Source organism: Centruroides vittatus, unplaced genomic scaffold (assembly GCF_030686945.1).
Source record: "Centruroides vittatus isolate TY-2023 unplaced genomic scaffold, ASM3068694v2 contig_874, whole genome shotgun sequence".
In the NCBI taxonomy this organism is placed as follows: Eukaryota; Metazoa; Arthropoda; class Arachnida; order Scorpiones; family Buthidae; genus Centruroides; species Centruroides vittatus.
The window spans coordinates 1,685,892-1,703,604 of record NW_027122566.1 but is presented as its reverse complement, the minus strand read 5'-3'; the positions used below and the strand labels follow the sequence as shown (position 1 = coordinate 1,703,604).

Genomic DNA, 17,713 nt, shown 5'->3' with positions numbered 1-17,713 from the left:
TAAAGCTGATAATGTTCTTTATGTTGTATGCAAAAATGGTTTTGCTTAATATTATTATGAAGGATCCATTATTTCAGTATTTTTTATCAAATAGTGTAAAGTTTCTTTCTGATATTATTAATCTTTACTGAATACAAATTATTTATTGAAACAGTATTAAATTAAAAAAAGTAAAAATTGAATTGACTTATACACTACTAATTATCAGCTTATGGGTTAGGTTGAGGTTATCTGTAGCCTACTGAAGGCAATTTGGGGAATTTGTTAGCTTATGGGAGATCTTAAATTTTCTCATAGTTTGAATCTTTAACAAGAAAATGTACAATGCTTTTAATTATGTAAATTATGTTTGAAAAATTACTACCATTTTAAATAAAAGCTTATTTCTTTTTAAAGAAATAACAATCCAATGAAAATCTTAATAAAAACCTATTACTACAAATAACAATTTTCCCTTTCCAAGAGAAATTATTATTTCCGATCTAAGAATTGACTGATTCCTCTATAGTTCCAGTAAAAGCTGACTTTTATTGATTTAATTTTTTTTAAAAATTAGCGAAGAATAAGAAAGCTTGTAAGAAACATAATTGTAAATGTTTTATAAAATTACATTTTAATTTTTAATTACACAATTATCATATTTATACAATTAAAAAAGAAATGTTAAAATTTTAAAATATTATATTATAAATTGTAATAATTAAAATTATTAAAAATAGAATATTGTTTAAAATAAAATATTTAAATTTTTTTAAAATTTGCTTTAATATTTACATTAATTTTTAAGGTATTTTATGGTGATCAACCTAAGCCAATATTTTTTGTTGCAAGCAGAGGCCATCATGCAGATATAGGTGGTATATCGCCTGGTTCTATGCCACCACATTCTACTAGTCTCTCACAAGAAGGTGCTACATTTATTTCTTTTAAGTTGATAAAAGATGGAATTTTTCAAGAAAAAGGTAATTTTGTGAAGTTATAAATAAAAATTATTGAAAATTTAGTTTTCTTAATAATTTAATGATAATGTATACTGTTTTTTCTTCTTTGGATTTTTATTTAATAATAAATTATTCCGAAATAAAAAAAATCATTATACAGTAGACTCCCCTATAACAGGGATTCGTATAACATGGCAAAAAAATTGCGATCAGGTTCATATAATACGCTAAAAAAGACTCGTATAACACGGTAAAATGTCATCACCGACTCGTGGTGCGACAGGATTGGTCGAATCTGGACCAATAGCGGATATTGTACAAACCGTTGAGTTTAAACGAGCACTGGACCTACTGAAAAACATTTATTATTCAACGGCCATAAAAATTATATTTTTATTAATCATGTCTCCAAAGTTAAGTTATTTTTCTGCGAAAAATTCGCTGATCAAGAAACATGCATCTGCCGTTCGATGAGCCACTCTGCGACGAAAATAAGCTTAAGCAATGGCATCATCGAACAGTGCACACTTGGTAAGTAATCCTACAATTTTTTGTTTATAGCATAGTTTATATGGATTATTCCCAAAAATTTATACGTGATTTGGAAATGTTGAGTGAAATTAGTCTAGAATCGATTAATTTTATGGAAGAAAACCTTTCAAACAGCCATAACCCCTAAACTGCAGAAGTGCTGGGCTGTGATTGGCTCATGTGTTTAAGTGACTCGTACAACATGGATTCATATAACACAGAATGTATCTACCGTGTTATAGGGGGTCTACTGTATACAATTATTGTACAAATATGATCAGTATTCATAATGTGTTTTGAAAAAGTTGATTATTTTTATTTATTCTAGGGAATATTATTTGTGTAATTATGATTTCTGTCTTACTTTATTATTATTATTATTATTATTAATTTTATTTTATAGATATATATTAAAAGGATTTATTTCATAAATAAAATTTTATACATTTTTATTCTATGTTTAACAATACATTTTATGCCAAACATTACAATAAAATTTTTACTGTAATGTTTAATGCAAAATGTCAGAAAAAAATTCTTATAATTGGATATATTATACAACTTTTCAGTTTTATTACATTACTAAAAGTAATGTAATAAGTTGATAAATACTATAAATTGATAAAAGGTCCTAGAACATAGCTTCCCACATATGATGGTAAGACATTCGTGAGGAATAAGGAGAAAATTTTAAAGGTTTTTGAATTAACAGAACCTACTAGAAAACACATGCTGATGTCTGACTTTGGTCTTATTAAAAAAAAAATTATTCTTATGTGGTTTGTTAAAACAGAAACAAACTTTAGTAACAGAATATTGTAAATGATACCTTTTTGATAAGTTGTTTTTGTCAATAAAATTTTTGAAAATGATACAAATTTTTCTCCTATGTATAAATTACTCTACTCTAATACAGTACAAAAATTTAAACATGTATAAAAATGGTTACAGATTTGAAAATTTTCATTAGCTGAACAATTTCATTATTATTTTGTATATTGAAGTAAGAAAGACAACACAAAAAGTGTGACAAATTGTATATACAGTACTGTATTTAATGACACTGCCAACAATTAAAATTTAAAATTTCCCAAAACCTCACTAACTCAACAACCCACAAAATTTGATATGTATAGCTTTTCCCGTGATGTGTCAAGTTATCGGGTTTTCTTTGTACACTATTACCTTTACGTACTATAATATCAATAATATTGTTATAATAAATTTTTATTCAAATTCGTTTAAATCATATTTATTAAGAGAGTTTATTAGAATGTGTGTAAATAATGTTACAGAATCATAATATATATGATTTTATAAAATTAATAAGTAAAAATTTTAAAGAAGTTATAATTTTTCAGCTGTAACAGAAATGTTAATGGAACCTGGAAAAATTCCTGGTAGCAGTGGAACAAGAAATCTTAAAGATAATATTTCTGATTTAAGAGCACAAGTTGCTGCAAATCAAAAAGTAAGAAATTAATAAGCAGAAGGTTTAGTAATAGAGAATGATATGCCAAATCATCATACTTTTTGAATTATTTTAAGAAAATTTGAAACATTCATAAATTAATAGATATATGTACAGTATATATATCATGTTTTTTTTGTAAACATTTGTTTATTTATTATTTTTATTATACTTCTATATTAAAATATTTGTATATATTAGGGAATTATGTTAGTTACTGAACTGATTGATATATATGGTTTGGATGTGATACAAGCCTATATGAATCATATACAGGTAAGAATTATTTAATATTGCTCTAGATACATTTTTAGAAATAAACAAATGAATATAAATTTAATTAAAAATGTCAATAAGATGATAAGAAGTGAAACAGATTGAAAAATATTTTTATATTTACATTATAAATTGCTCTTTTTTAATGCTTTTTTGATTGTAACTTGGCTAGGGCATATCAGCCTGTCTCTGCTTACTCATAATTGCTACTTACATCCTTCTAATATAGCAAAATTTAAAAAATATGAGAGTGTGCATTTTTAAAATGGTAGATTGTCATGGGTCCATTTGACTGTTCTTATTGCTTTTTTTGATAGAAATGTGAATTAGTATTGGTGAAAAGCAACTTTTGGTAAACAGTGGAGTTTGCTATGAGTTTGTGAACTGAACCTCAAGTATTATCTGAAAATATTCTTTTCGGATAACATGCTTTTTGATTAATCCAGACATAATAAAATTATAATTAGCATATTCAGTGTGTTTTACATTAATAAAGTACAGTGGAACCTCACTTAACGAGCATAATCCGTTCCAGAGTCTTACTCATAATGCGAAATACTTGTTAAGTGAAACAATTTTTCCCATAGAAATTAATGTAAAATACGATAATGCATTCCACACCAAAAAAATACTCAAATGTTTTATGTATAATGTTTATTCAAAAAAAAATTGTACAATATACACTGTTATGGAGCGTGAATCATCATCATCATCTTTTCTTCTAGCACGGAATGAACCATCCTGGAATGAGAATTCGATTTACAGAAACAAAAAAAAATAAAATAAAATAAAATCGGAGCTAATATGTTTGATAAACACTCCAAACGATATGCCAAATTCTTGGGTTATGTAAAGGCTATAATTAAATATTAGAAATTAATTAATTTGACTAGAGGTAGGCAGTTATGTTTCCATCTCGTATTAAATTTAATAATTATAAATAGTTAATTTTTAATTCAGACATTTCTAAAATTTAATTTGGAATCAGTGATTAAATTTAATGACCCAAGAATTTGGAATATCATTTGACGTATTTATTATATAATGGGCTATGGTTGTTGATGTTTATAAGTAATATGTGTAACACAAGTTTGGAAAAATATGTGATCGCAAGCGACACTAAGATGCTAGCGGAACGAGTGCTAAACACAGACTGATGAGCATGCCACATGCACACAATTCAGGACTTCCCCTCTCCTCATCACTCGTTAAGCGAGACAAATTTTTACAATTTGTTTTGCTCGTTATGCGAAATACTCATTGTGTGAGGTGCTCGTTAAGCGAGGTCCCACTGTATTGTGTTTAATAAAAGCTTTTTATTAAGCAGCATTGAAAATGAGCAGAACTAGTATGAATTATTGCTACAAGGCTATGGGAACCCTGTCAGTACCTTCATTCATCCAGTTGCCATTAAGGCTTCTCCTAATGTTATCATCATTTTTTATTTTGGACTTTATAAATTATATATTTTGATTACAATTTTATATTGCATTAATAATTTCCTTTAATTATAATAATTATTGACAAATTTTTTATCATAAAATAGAATGTACAAAATAATTTTTTTTAAATAACACAATAAACATGATAGAAATTTTATTTAAAAATTATAATAAGTTTTAACATCAAAATAATTTTAATTTCAGTTTTCAATAATATGATGATGATAAAGGATTATTATAGACTTCAAGATATTTTGTAATATAAAAATTTTTAAATTATGTAAATGAACCTGATTATGATTTTTAAATGTAGTTTTTATAATATTTTAAAATATAATTTTTGCAGATTTATATGTTTTAATGGCTTTATATTCACAGAACAATGCAGAAATTGCTGTTAGAAATATGCTGAAAGAAATTGGTAATAAAGTTTCATTCTCAGATAACTATGTAAATTTATGTGCTGAAGATTACATGGATGATGGAACAACGATTAAACTTCAGATTCAAATAGATAAAAATCAAGTAAATTTTCCACATATGATGCTTACATTTTGTTGTTATCCTCTTTTTTATTATATCTAAGGTTAAATATTCTTAGGGAACTGCTATATTTGATTTTAATGATACTGGTTATGAAGTATATGGAAACTGTAATGCTCCGAAAGCTGTCACACTCTCTGCAATAATATACTGTTTACGCTGTATGGTTGGCTATGATGTTCCTCTAAATCAGGTAATTAAAAAATACTTTTAATGAAAAAATCGTTTTGTTCTTAAAATAATAACAAATAAATGTATAGGGTTGTCTTGCACCTGTAAAAGTCATCATTCCAAAAGGATCAATATTGTCACCATCACAAGATGCAGCCATTGTAGGAGGAAATGTATTAACATCACAAAGAATAGTTGATGTGGTTTTGAAAGCTTTTAAGTCTTGTGCAGCATCTCAGGTATTTACATTGTAATATTTAGCTAAATTTTTAAAAATTATTATATATGTATATTTTATTTTTAAAAGTTAATTTTTTTAAATTAATAATTAAAAATTTATCCTTTATACCACAACGATATTGTGATACAATCTATATATATAAAAACGAATGTATGTCTGTGTGTGTGTGTGTGTGTGTGTGTGTGTGTGTGTGTGTTTGTCCTTCATGCATTACCACACCATTTATCCGATTGCCATGAAACTTTGGGAAGTTGTTTAATACATTCCCGCGAAGGTTTGTGGCATATGTGAAGATCACCATTTCCCCCTTTCAAAAATATATTTATATATGGATTAAGGCTTTCATGTCCAACAGATGGCGCTAACTTCTAACGACTTAAGTTTGCTTTTCTGTGAGAATGGACTAAAGAAGATCATTTTCTATCTATCTATATAAATAAAATATAACGTTTGTTTGTTCCTACCGATTCCTTTGAAATTTTGACACAACGTTGCATTCGAATATGCACGTGTTTTTATATAATATACATGTCGAAATTCTCCCTACGGGGGTGACATGGACGGGATTAAAGCTTACCGTGAAGAACTCGGCTTCTATTTATACTACAGTAGAGCGTCGATAAGTGGAACCAATTGGGGACTGGGGTCCTTCCAGTTAATGATTTGTTCCAGTTTCCGACTTTGTACGAAAAAATACATTAACCTGTCCGATGTTCAAATTTTTCTCCGTTGCGTATCGCTTCCTGTTGAATTTTTCTCCGTTGCGTATCGCTTCCTGTTGAATTTTTCTCCGTTGCGTGTCGCTTCGTGTTGAATTTTCGTCGATTTTAAGCCTAACGAAAATTTTTATAATAATAATCGAGGCTATCGTATCGTTAAAAATTATTTCTGCATTTTGTACAAACAAAATAAATATATTAAAGAATATAAAAAACATGAAAATTATACTTTAGAAGTAAATTTAGTATCAAAAACATTCGATTCAGCACGACACAGTCCGACTGAAAATCGTTCCACTTTCCGGTTATTCCACTTACCGACGTTCCACTTACCGACGCTCTACTGTATTTTACATGCGGTTTTTTGCGTTTTTAATTGCGTTTTTAATTGCGTTTTAATAAGTGACGTTAACAGAATATACACTAAAAAGGGATTTTTCGATATTCCCCAGCGGGGAAAGGGACATGATTAAGGCTTACTGTGAAGAACTCGGCTTCTATTTATACTATTTTACATGCGGTTTTTTGCGTTTTTAATTGCGTTTTAATAAGTGACGTCAACAGAATATACACTAAAAAGGGATTTTTTGATATTCCTTAGCGGGGAAAGGGACAGGATTAAGGCTTACTGTGAAGAACTCGGCTTCTATTTATACTATTTTACATGCGGTTTTTTGCGTTTTTAATTGCGTTTTAATAGGTGACGTCAACAGAATATACACTAAAAAGGAATTTTTTGAAATTCCCCCTACGGGGGAAGTGTTACACATTTATAATAGATACATTTTGAGCCACAACAACACGTGGCCGGGTCAGCTAGTAGATAAATAAAATATATTAATTGCATGATCAAATAAGTTGCAAAGAAAAATTGTATAAAACCATTTTATTAATTATTAATATAAAGATGAGTATAGTCTAGCATAGTCGTATTCCTAGAGGAGTAGAGGGAGGTGTGTCTTCTTTTAACCTAAGAAATATAAAAGTTTAGATTTATCTATTAAAAATATTTTATGTTCAAATCTATATTTTCCCCTAATTGTAATATCTGGCAAAGTCTCTGGGATGTAGAAACAATTATGCTATAAGCCTTCACTTCTGATATTTTATTATTATATGTAAAAAGAAATAATGGTTAAGCATTATTTATTATGATAGATTTTATCAATTTGAATAACAAAATAAACACAATGTTCAGGGAATAAAGTTACTGGATGTTTAAATTTTTACAAAGATTTTTCATCTGCGTTTACTTTAAACTCAAATTTTTATCAGCTTGAATATTTGGATTTAGAAAAATAAAGAGAAGTTATTAATATTATTAAAATTATGATAGAACAAATGCTAAGCATTCAAAACAAGCATATTTGGTTATAATACTTTAAAACTATAGTTTGTTGTTACAGATATTTTTAGAATAAGATAAGAAACTTTTAAATCATAGAAAAATAGACTGTAATACTTCTATAAATATTGTAATATATATAAAATTTAGAAAATTAATTACAAATTATTATCTTAATAAAATTGAGTATTTAAATTATTATAAAACATATCAACAAATATAAAAAACATGATTAGATTTTAAACTTATATTGAAGTGGAATGGTGAAATTATTGTATTTGGAGTATATAAACATCAGAAATAGATTAAATGTAGAAAAATTCATTAAGATTAAACTATTGTTACATTTTAAAATAGAGAAAATAACTCTCTATTTTGTGTTTTTGCTTTTATAAACAAATAAAATCAAGTTTGTTGTTACTTGTTTATTCTAGAAATTATAGAATCACTTTCTTTGTAAGAAGAGAAAATAGTTTTTTAAGTATGAGGGTTATTTTTTTCAACCTCTGCCAACCCAGAATAAAAAAACAAGAATGAAGAACAAAACCACATTATTTGTAGAATGTAGTTACAGTCTTCATTTATTTTTCCACATAATTGCCTTCTCGATTCAGGCAGACATCATACTGTGACACCAGCTTTTGTATACCCATGTCGAAGAACGTTGCCGCTAGGCCATTCAGCCAATCTTTAACACTGTCAGTCAGCGGTATACAGTGTGAACCTTGAAATTTGAGGAAACTCCTCACTGAGCTCAGAAATCATGAACTGGTGCCTTTCTTGCACCAATTGATCCACTTTGTCCACCAAATTGTCGGTCATCACACGCTTCCTCCCTTGACTGCTCTCATCATGAATGTTGTCACGTCCTTGTTTGAATTTCCTGCACCATTCACACATGCATCCGTAGCTCATGAGGTTTGCACCATACACATTACTTCAATGAATTTCACCTCCATTCAGCCCTTTGGCCTGCAGAAATCAAATTACTGCTCATACTTCACAGTTGGCGGGAGACTGGATTGCAGGCATTGTGTTTACGTGTTTACTGCAGAGTAGCAAATGTCTAAAATAGCTTAGCACAATGCTAAGTAGTGAGGGAATATACAGTCAAACCTGTTTTTATGTGCGATTTTTATTTGTGCGATTTTTTTAATGCGAATTTTTAATTTGTGCGGTATAGTTGGCGACTAGTCTCGTGCGATTCGTCATGTCTTACGTTGACTTATTATAGCTAAATAAACTTATTATAGCATAAATGCACTTATTATAGTAATATTATTGCATGAATATGCGAAAAATGAAATAATTTACTTTTTAAGTCAACAAAACACCACCTGGACAAAAATATGTAAAACAGACGATAGACCAGACAATGCAGTCAAGTGCTGACATCTGTTGTCAATAAATTCTATTTCGTACGGTTTTGAGTTATTTTCTATGTGAGACTTTTTTTATGCGGTCCCTGTTGACCGCATAAAAAAAAATATTTTTTAATTGTGTCGCAAAAACTATTATTTACAGCCATTTGTGAAGTTTCGTGAGATTTTTTTTTTATGCGTTTTTTTTAATGCGGTCCCTATCCCCCGCATAAAAACAGGTTTGACTGTACTACTCACTAGGTGTGCAAGGACGATGCCAGCCAATGGGTAAGGGGGGGGCAAGATGATGTAAATTGATAGAGGATATAAATTGTATGTAGGTAAAATAGAAACGATTCATAAAGTTTTAATCATTCACTATGTACCGGAAAAGAAATATCTCAAATAAAACATTTTCTTTAACTTACAAGAAGCCTAAGAAGATTATTTTAATTAAAACTTAGCATTTAAATAACTTTTTCGAATATCTAGGGGAGGGCAACTGCCCCTCTGCCCCTCCCCCTGGCGACGCCCTTGTAGGTGTGCACTCTGTCCCTGTCTCACATGCTTCCAATTTTTTTCATACATTAGTGGAGGTTGAAAAAAATAACCCTCGTACATATTTATTATTATATTTACTTTAATCTTGTATGTATATTTAAAACTATTATTTTAGTGTATTAATTTAATTTTGAATCTGAAAATTTTTGTTTCAGGGTTGTATGAATAATATAACTTTTGGAGACAAAGATGTTGGTTACTATGAAACTGTTGCTGGTGGTGCTGGAGCTGTATGTAATAAAGTTTAAATAATCATAATTATGGTTTTTGTGTGTTTTTAAAATATAATTTGAATGTTAAATTTTATTAGAAAGATTGTACCATTATTTATTTTAGGGTCCAAGCTGGCATGGTCGTAGTGGTGTACATACTCATATGACTAATACAAGAATGACAGATCCTGAGATTATTGAAAAGAGGCAAGATTATAAATATGTTATTTTTAAAAATAGAAACAGTAAAATTACATCTTTGTGTATAATTTAAATAAAACTGTAGAAATTCAACATAGTTTGTATAAAAATTATTTTCTATATGGAATAATACTTACTGAAATATGCTTGTTGAAATGATGGATATTTTAAATACATTATTCTGAAGAATCGGTAATATTTTATTAAAAATATTGTAATGTTTAATTTTGTAGTGAGTAAGTTACCGGTGAGGAACGGTCTCACAATGGGTGAGGAATTTTAAGGGCCGTACAAGAATTGACACGTGAGTACTAGGAAGGAATTTACTAAAGTTTACAAGTATATATACAAAAGAAATTTACAAAATTCAAAAACGCTAGTATATTAATTACAAATAACAAAAAAAAAACGCTTATTCTAACCGGATATATACAATCTGTAACACTGGTGAGTACATGCTGGACTGGCTTAAATACGTTGAATATCACTTGTATTGAACGAAAAACCTTACAACAGATCGGCTTAATATACACACTAATAGATTGTCCTCCTTATTGTCGTTCTTACAGTCCCCTTGGTTACGTCATCAGCTGGTTCGCCTTGTGGATGCACACGGATTATCTTTCTACTTCAGTCTAGCCACTGTCCGTCCTTCCCCGCTTACCTTCTATGTCCCAGGAAGCAAACAAAAGGTCCTGCTACACGTTATACCCACCCTTTTATACTCCTTCGCCATCCGGGGCTTTTTCGTCCGTCACATGATGTTGCCACAAATGGGGGTACGCGACAACGGAAACTTTTTTTTTTACAAAAATGACGCGACAATATATTTTACAAAAAAAAAAGTATAAAAATAAAAAAAATAAAAAAAATATAGTGGCAGAGCACTACAATTTCAAGTATGTTGAATTGAATTTTAGATTTACATAGATCTGAATTTTATAGAATTATTTTTTTTAATAAATATAATGAACAACAGATTATTTTATACTTTTTAAAAATCAATTTTAAAAAATTTATTATCTTAATTAATTTTTTTAAATTAATGAAAGTATAAAAATCAATTTTTGTTTAAATTTATATGTTAGAATAAAAAAACTAAAACACTAAACTATCAATACACTCCAGTATATTCACTACCTCACAAAAGTATTCAGACAGAGGAAATAAACAATAGAAAGTATCAGATCATTTGTTTAAAAACATGATTACAACAATTTGCCTCAACAAATGAGTTAAATTATTTGTTTTGTACTTGAGTTGTTTTATTTTGTCATTGTGAACAATGAAAACAAACAAATTAACCGTTGTTATTAAAGGACTCATTATTAAGGAATAGCAAAAGGGAAACCTTGCAGAACAGTTTTACACTCTGGAATCCACAATTCAAGATACCATTATGAAATTCCTTACGACAAATAGTATAGTTAATAAGGCTCAAACTGGATGTCCTGAAACATTTACTTTGAGACAGAAATGTGTCATTGTCAGTAAAGTGAAGAAAAATTCATGAATAATTGCTCCTAAGCTTGCTTTCTGTAGAGTGCGGAGTACATACATCTGCAGAAACATCCAGAAAAATTTTAAAAACAAGTAGCTATAAAGATTTTATGGCTATGGAAAAACCAATAGTAAAGTTTAAAGTTTGCAAAAGACTTTTATACAAGTTCAGTAACATTTTGGAAATCAGTTTTGAAGTCAGACGATCCAGATTCATTGTGTTTGGTTTGAATGATTGCCTGAAAGTATGGAGAAAAGCTGTAGAATCTTTAAAAATGAAAAATCTGATCCCTACAGTGAAATGTGGAGATGGTTTAGTGCTATTTTGAATTGTATGTCTGCAAATAGTGCTGGAATTCAGTAATTTCTTGATGGAATAATGAATCAATATGTATATAAATAGATTTTAAATAACAATGTTCGGAAATCAGTAAGAAAATTAAAGTTGGGATAAGATTAAGATATCAAAGGTTTGTTTTCCAAGTACGACAATGATCCAAAGCACACTTCGAAAATCAGTCAGTTTCTTGATATGCACTGTATAAAAGTACTTCCTTGGCTTCCACATTTGCCCGCTCTCAATCCAATTGAGCATTTATAAGATCACATTGAATGAACAATCAGAACAGACTCAATAACAAACAAAACTGATCATAAAAACATTGTCAGAGTTTTGTATTTAATAGACAAAGCAGTTATAAAAATTTGGATGAATCAATGCCTAGTCATTATCAGGACAAAAGGAGGCCCAACTTGTTCTTAAAAGTATAAAATATTTTGCTTTATCATTACTTATTTCTTCTGTCCAGATACTTTTGTTGAAAATTTTTACAGTTTTAAATAAAATATATTTCTCTTTTTGGTGAATGTTTTTGTACATGTAAATACTTTTTTCTCGTGTAAGAAAGTCTAATGATTCTATATCTGTCATTATTTTTTCCTCTCTTTCAAGCTCTTCTAAGGTCGAAAGAGATATTTCTATGAAGTTTTTTGAATTTTTCAATTATACAATATTTTAAATTATAAATATTTCATTTTAGATAATATTAATATGTTTATCCATTAATTACACGAATAATAATAATTCGAAAAGTTAATATACCTTTAATTTATTACTCATTTTACGGCAAAATATTAAACTAATTGGAAATTTTAAGAATTAATAAAAAATTAAATTGTTTACGTATCCAATCTTTACTGTTACATTTTTAAAAATGTTTTTGATTATATATTATTTACTTCTAGATAAAAATGATCAAGAAGATTCACAATAAATAAAAATGTCATTTATTTCAAAAGTAATATTTAATTTATCCCAGAAAATATATAAAAATTTAGAAATTTATTTTGTCTTACTATTTTTAAACTTGATACATTATCACCAACAATTTATATAACTTGAAAAATCATTTATACTACTTTAACCCTATTTACTTCTTTTTGTGTGTTTTTAATCTTGAAAGTAAATATTTAAGATGAATTTTTATTCAAAACATTGATTAATTAATTAGTAATGATAGTTAAAATTTAAAAAAGAAAAATGATTTTTTGACTTTAATCAATTTTTATATCTTCAGCAGTAAGAAATAATGGTTCGGTACTGAATTTCAGAACATCAAAACTTTCTTCAAGGAGCCAAGAAATAGTTTATATTGGGAATTATCCCATCATTGGCAATTTAAACTTGTATTCGGTCCATATTTTAGATTAAAATTTTACCATTTATTCCATTATTATAGTAACGTACTCAAAAAAAAGGGTCCAACATTCGATAGTTTTATATACCTTTTGTAATTTTTAGCTTGACCTCAAGAAGCAATTACTGTCTGAGAAAACTTTTAATATTGGACGTTCCACAAATTTGAATATTGATTTTGCTTGTAAGAAAATAGTAATGTTTTTCTGAAAAGCAATTTTATACACAATGAAAGTATTTGATTAAAGTTACATTGATATTTTAGTTTTATTTAAAGCAATATCTGTTTTATTATTTTAAATTGTTCTAGTTTTAATGATTAAATAATTTAATTAAACAAGATAAGAGCATATTTAAATAATTTATAAATCAAAAGAACGTGCTTTATTATTTGACTTTGTATGAAATTACATTATCAGATTTAAGCAAGGAAAAAATCTATTATAAACTTTGGAATCAAGTAATTATTAATTTTATTATTAGAGCTGATGATAATATCTTCCATTAAACACATATTTAATTTCAAACATAAGAAGTGCTGTAATTCTAAAAATACATTAATATTTATTGTTGCTGATAAAATAAAATTAATATAAATGATATTTTTCTAGATATCCTGTGATAGTTCGTTGCTTTCATTTAAATCCAGACACTGGAGGTAAAGGAGAATTTTGTGGTGGCGATGGCATCGTGCGAGAATTATTATTTCGAAAGGAGTTGGTTCTTTCGGTATTAACAGAAAGAAGAGTTTTTGCACCTTATGGAATGGAAGGTAATATCTATTGTAATCCTTTCTTGCGAAGACACAATGCAGTGACAGTAGATTTAAAACACTGGGCAAATTTTCATCCTTTATTCGGTTGGAATGTTTTACCTTTAGAGTCACTGCATTGTGTCTTCGCAAGAAAGAAAACATAAAACACGGTTTCCTCGGGATAAAAATCGATTGTAATATTTAAATTCATAAAACAATTTTTTAGATGAATGAATGATTTATTTTAATCATATGGTAAATATTATTGATACAAAATATGACTCGAAAATTTTAATTATGTGGTTCGCTTGTTATATATTTTATTGTAATATATCACAATTTATGCATATAGAATAAATCTTTGGGATATATATCATTTCAGTAAGTGAATATAGAAGTGTTCTCCAGAGATGTTATATATTATTCTTTTTACCTCTATGTCCTTACTTTTTAAAATTTCTGTATATCCTTGTCTACTTGGACCTTGTTTATTAACAGTACTTAATATCCTGGTGTAGTTTCTGATTAGCAAATAGAGAAGAGCTTGTCAAAATTCAAAACAAAATGATTTTGGGTGAAAATAAAGATACTTTGTTTTGACTTTTGACTAAGATCTTCTCTATTTGCTAATCAGAAACTACACCAGGATATTAAGTACTATTAATAAACAAGGTTCTAATAGACAAGGATACACACAGAAATTTGTTGTAAATATATCTTCAATTGCTTGTCTTAACTAATTATAGGTTTCATACTAAAAAACACTTGGATAAACTCAAATTCATATGTCGAGAACTCCATTAATGTATAGATAAACCAATGACATAAGATTTAAGCTAAATTGAATACTAAAACAATTTATGCCATGTTTAAAATTATAATTTAATCTTAATTTAAATTGTATTCAAGTTTTCAATTTTAATTTATAATGTTTTCAGTAACACACATAAAGATTATACCGGTATTTTTAAATAAATGTTTTTGTTTCTTATATTATTATAAAATTTTAAAACTAATTATTTTGAAATAATAATTACTTTTTTTGATCATGATTTATTTGGATGTATGAAGATAAATGGGGATAATATAGTTTAAGTGGAAAGAGATTAGTTTTTTGATGATAACTTCACTAAAAGAGTGAATTGAAAGAAGAAAAATATTAAAGTAGAACTTTTAATGTTGAAAGACATTATTAATCAAGATGCAGTCTTTTATTTTTCTATAATTTTAATCCATCTCGCATCTGGATGATGAATAATTTATGAAATTTTATCCATTTAAAAATAAATAATAATTTGAATAAATTTATTCGAATTTCTAAACACAGTTGCCCTCATAGCAGCAACTTTTGATAAACGAAGACGACGGTGAAGATACAACTGGCCAATAAATTACAACCAGATCGACTTGTTGTGACATAATTTACGAGTTTCGCATCTCGGATTAAAACGTTATTTAACATTTATACACGAAAATCGATTTTTGACGGCTTATATAACACGGAATTAGCCTGATTCCGTAGCACAAGATATATATAACATTGATGGGAATCAATGCATCCCTTTATCTTCCATCAATACATTTGCTGTTAATATCTTACATAATAATTTCTTTAATGCAGAAGAAATAAAATAAAAAAGAAAACATCCTTTATGGTCAACAAAATCATGTTTTATATTTTTGTTGGCCCGCCTCTTTTCAGTTGCAAATGGCATTTGCCTTCCAGTTTGTAAAGTAAAAGGTAACGTGAGTTGCTAACATTAACAAGCACACAAAATCGAATATCTTCATTGGAAACGGCGAATATCCAACAAAGTTATTTTCCTCCGATCTCATCTATTAGAAGAGAATGACACGATGGAATATTACAGGAATTTGAATATGCCATCCCTCTCAGCCGCATCACTCATTCTCCACTAATTACCGACTGGTGTAGTAGTCTGTTGGATGACACTAATAACCGGACATATTTCAGCTACGTCATTGCCCCGTGACAAATATTATCCGGTTTACTCTTTTTCTATCCCCCCGTTCACTTCAATTCTCTAGAAAATTGTAGGATCTGTTATGGTCTACCGTTTATTCCTTCAGTCATTATTATGCTGGCTGTGTGTGTGTGAGCCGAACAGTTTGTTTTAATGTTATTCTCTCTCTCTTTACTCTTTTTTTTTTTCCTGCTTTGCTAGCCTTTAACGACGTTCCATTCTTTTATTATTTTCTTTCTTTTTTTTCTGGTTTATTAAGCGAGATCGTCCGTGACGCTTCCTTACAACGTAACTTTGGTGGAATAATGCGGGCAATTCAGTAAATTACAATTGAAGATAATTTAATTGATGAAATTTTTATCAGGTGGAGAGAATGGCAAAAGAGGTTTGAATCTTTTGATAACAAAAAATGGCCGAGTTATCAACCTTGGAAGCAAGACGTCTGTAGTCGTTAAAGCCGGTGTAAGTATCATTTATTATCAGCTTTCTTAAGTATCATTTCGCGGTACGTGGCGCCATCTGATGCTCTAAAATATCAACTTATAAATCGATAAATTATTAATTTTTTTTAAATTTAAAATAATTAAAATATCGAAAATATTATTAAAATTATTCACTTGATAAACATTTCTATTTTTGGATAATTTTATTTAAGAAAAAAATAATAATTTTTTAATATACTATATATGTGTATTTTTACTGTTTATTTGGCATCGTTTCAGGACATATTCCATTTAGAAACTCCTGGTGGAGGGGGCTACGGTAAACCGGGAGAAAATGTCGATCGCTGTACACGAAAGTTGACCACAATTCGCCATTTTGTAGAAAAAGGAAGCGTCCACGAATATCGCCGTATGCAAGAAACAGCTTAAAAGCTTAAATGAATTTTTATATATCATAGTTTAATTATTGTCAAGAGGCCCTAGAGGCAATTAAATTGTGTTGACATTATTCACTATTGCTTACTTTTTCAATTAATTTCCTTCAAGTTTCTTCCTGGCAAACTTTATCTAAAGATACGTTTTCAGACCGTAATTCCTCTAAACTCCTCCTCTCAAAAATTGGGAGGGGGTGTTCGAAATTGCGAGGTAACACCGCCTGTAGAAGGGGCATTTGTCGTTAGTTTGTTTGTTAACGACGACAATCGATCTTTTGACCTGATGTAGAGATGTTTGGACAGACTGTCAATACCTGTTTTCCCACTGACTTGCTGAACTGTGTTGGAACAGATTTCTGTTCCTTGATCCGTTTAAATCAACTTAGACTCGGAAAAACTCTTCAGCTATCAAGAAAGAGATTGAAAGCTTGGCTTACTTCAAAAAATATTTATTTTAAAGAACGTAACGGAGAATTCCAACTTTGTTTATTATGCTGATAGACCCTGGTATTGTGTCATCTGATAATACTTGTTAAAGCGACAATCGTTTTTCTCTAATTATTCCTCCTCCTCCCCTTCCTCTCCCCGGTTCTTGCTCATCTTTTTTTTGCATCGCTGCCAATTTATTTAGTGGTTAGGAGTTGTATAGCTGCCAAATTCGACGCGGAAGCGGGTTCTGATAAAATTTCGGCCGCATTTAGGGAAAAAAGTTCACGAAAATATCCCCAAATTGGTGAGAAGTTTAAGAAATTCGTGTTGTAAATTCATCAGATTGAGAGAGACGAAAAGTACTTTCTCCAAACAATACATTTTATTTCCAAAAATTTCCAAACTTTTTTTTCTACTGGACAGACATACAGTTTATATCCTCGTGCATATAAAAGGC

General features: G+C 28.8%; 1 protein-coding gene across 1 annotated transcript in view; it reads left to right on the top strand.

The window, feature by feature from the left end:
• Positions 1-16,905, top strand: part of LOC136982914 (5-oxoprolinase) — a 66,845-nt gene extending 49,940 nt beyond the window's left edge. The window contains exons 23-33 of the mRNA XM_067279478.1: positions 788-962; positions 2,834-2,943; positions 3,145-3,219; positions 5,040-5,186; positions 5,263-5,397; positions 5,465-5,614; positions 9,758-9,832; positions 9,939-10,021; positions 13,823-13,983; positions 16,315-16,412; positions 16,673-16,905. Of these exons, the coding sequence (XP_067135579.1) occupies positions 788-962; positions 2,834-2,943; positions 3,145-3,219; positions 5,040-5,186; positions 5,263-5,397; positions 5,465-5,614; positions 9,758-9,832; positions 9,939-10,021; positions 13,823-13,983; positions 16,315-16,412; positions 16,673-16,822 (1,359 nt within the window). The 3' untranslated portion in view covers positions 16,823-16,905. The remainder of the gene's footprint in view (positions 1-787; positions 963-2,833; positions 2,944-3,144; positions 3,220-5,039; positions 5,187-5,262; positions 5,398-5,464; positions 5,615-9,757; positions 9,833-9,938; positions 10,022-13,822; positions 13,984-16,314; positions 16,413-16,672) is intronic.
• The last annotated feature ends 808 nt before the right edge of the window (positions 16,906-17,713 follow it).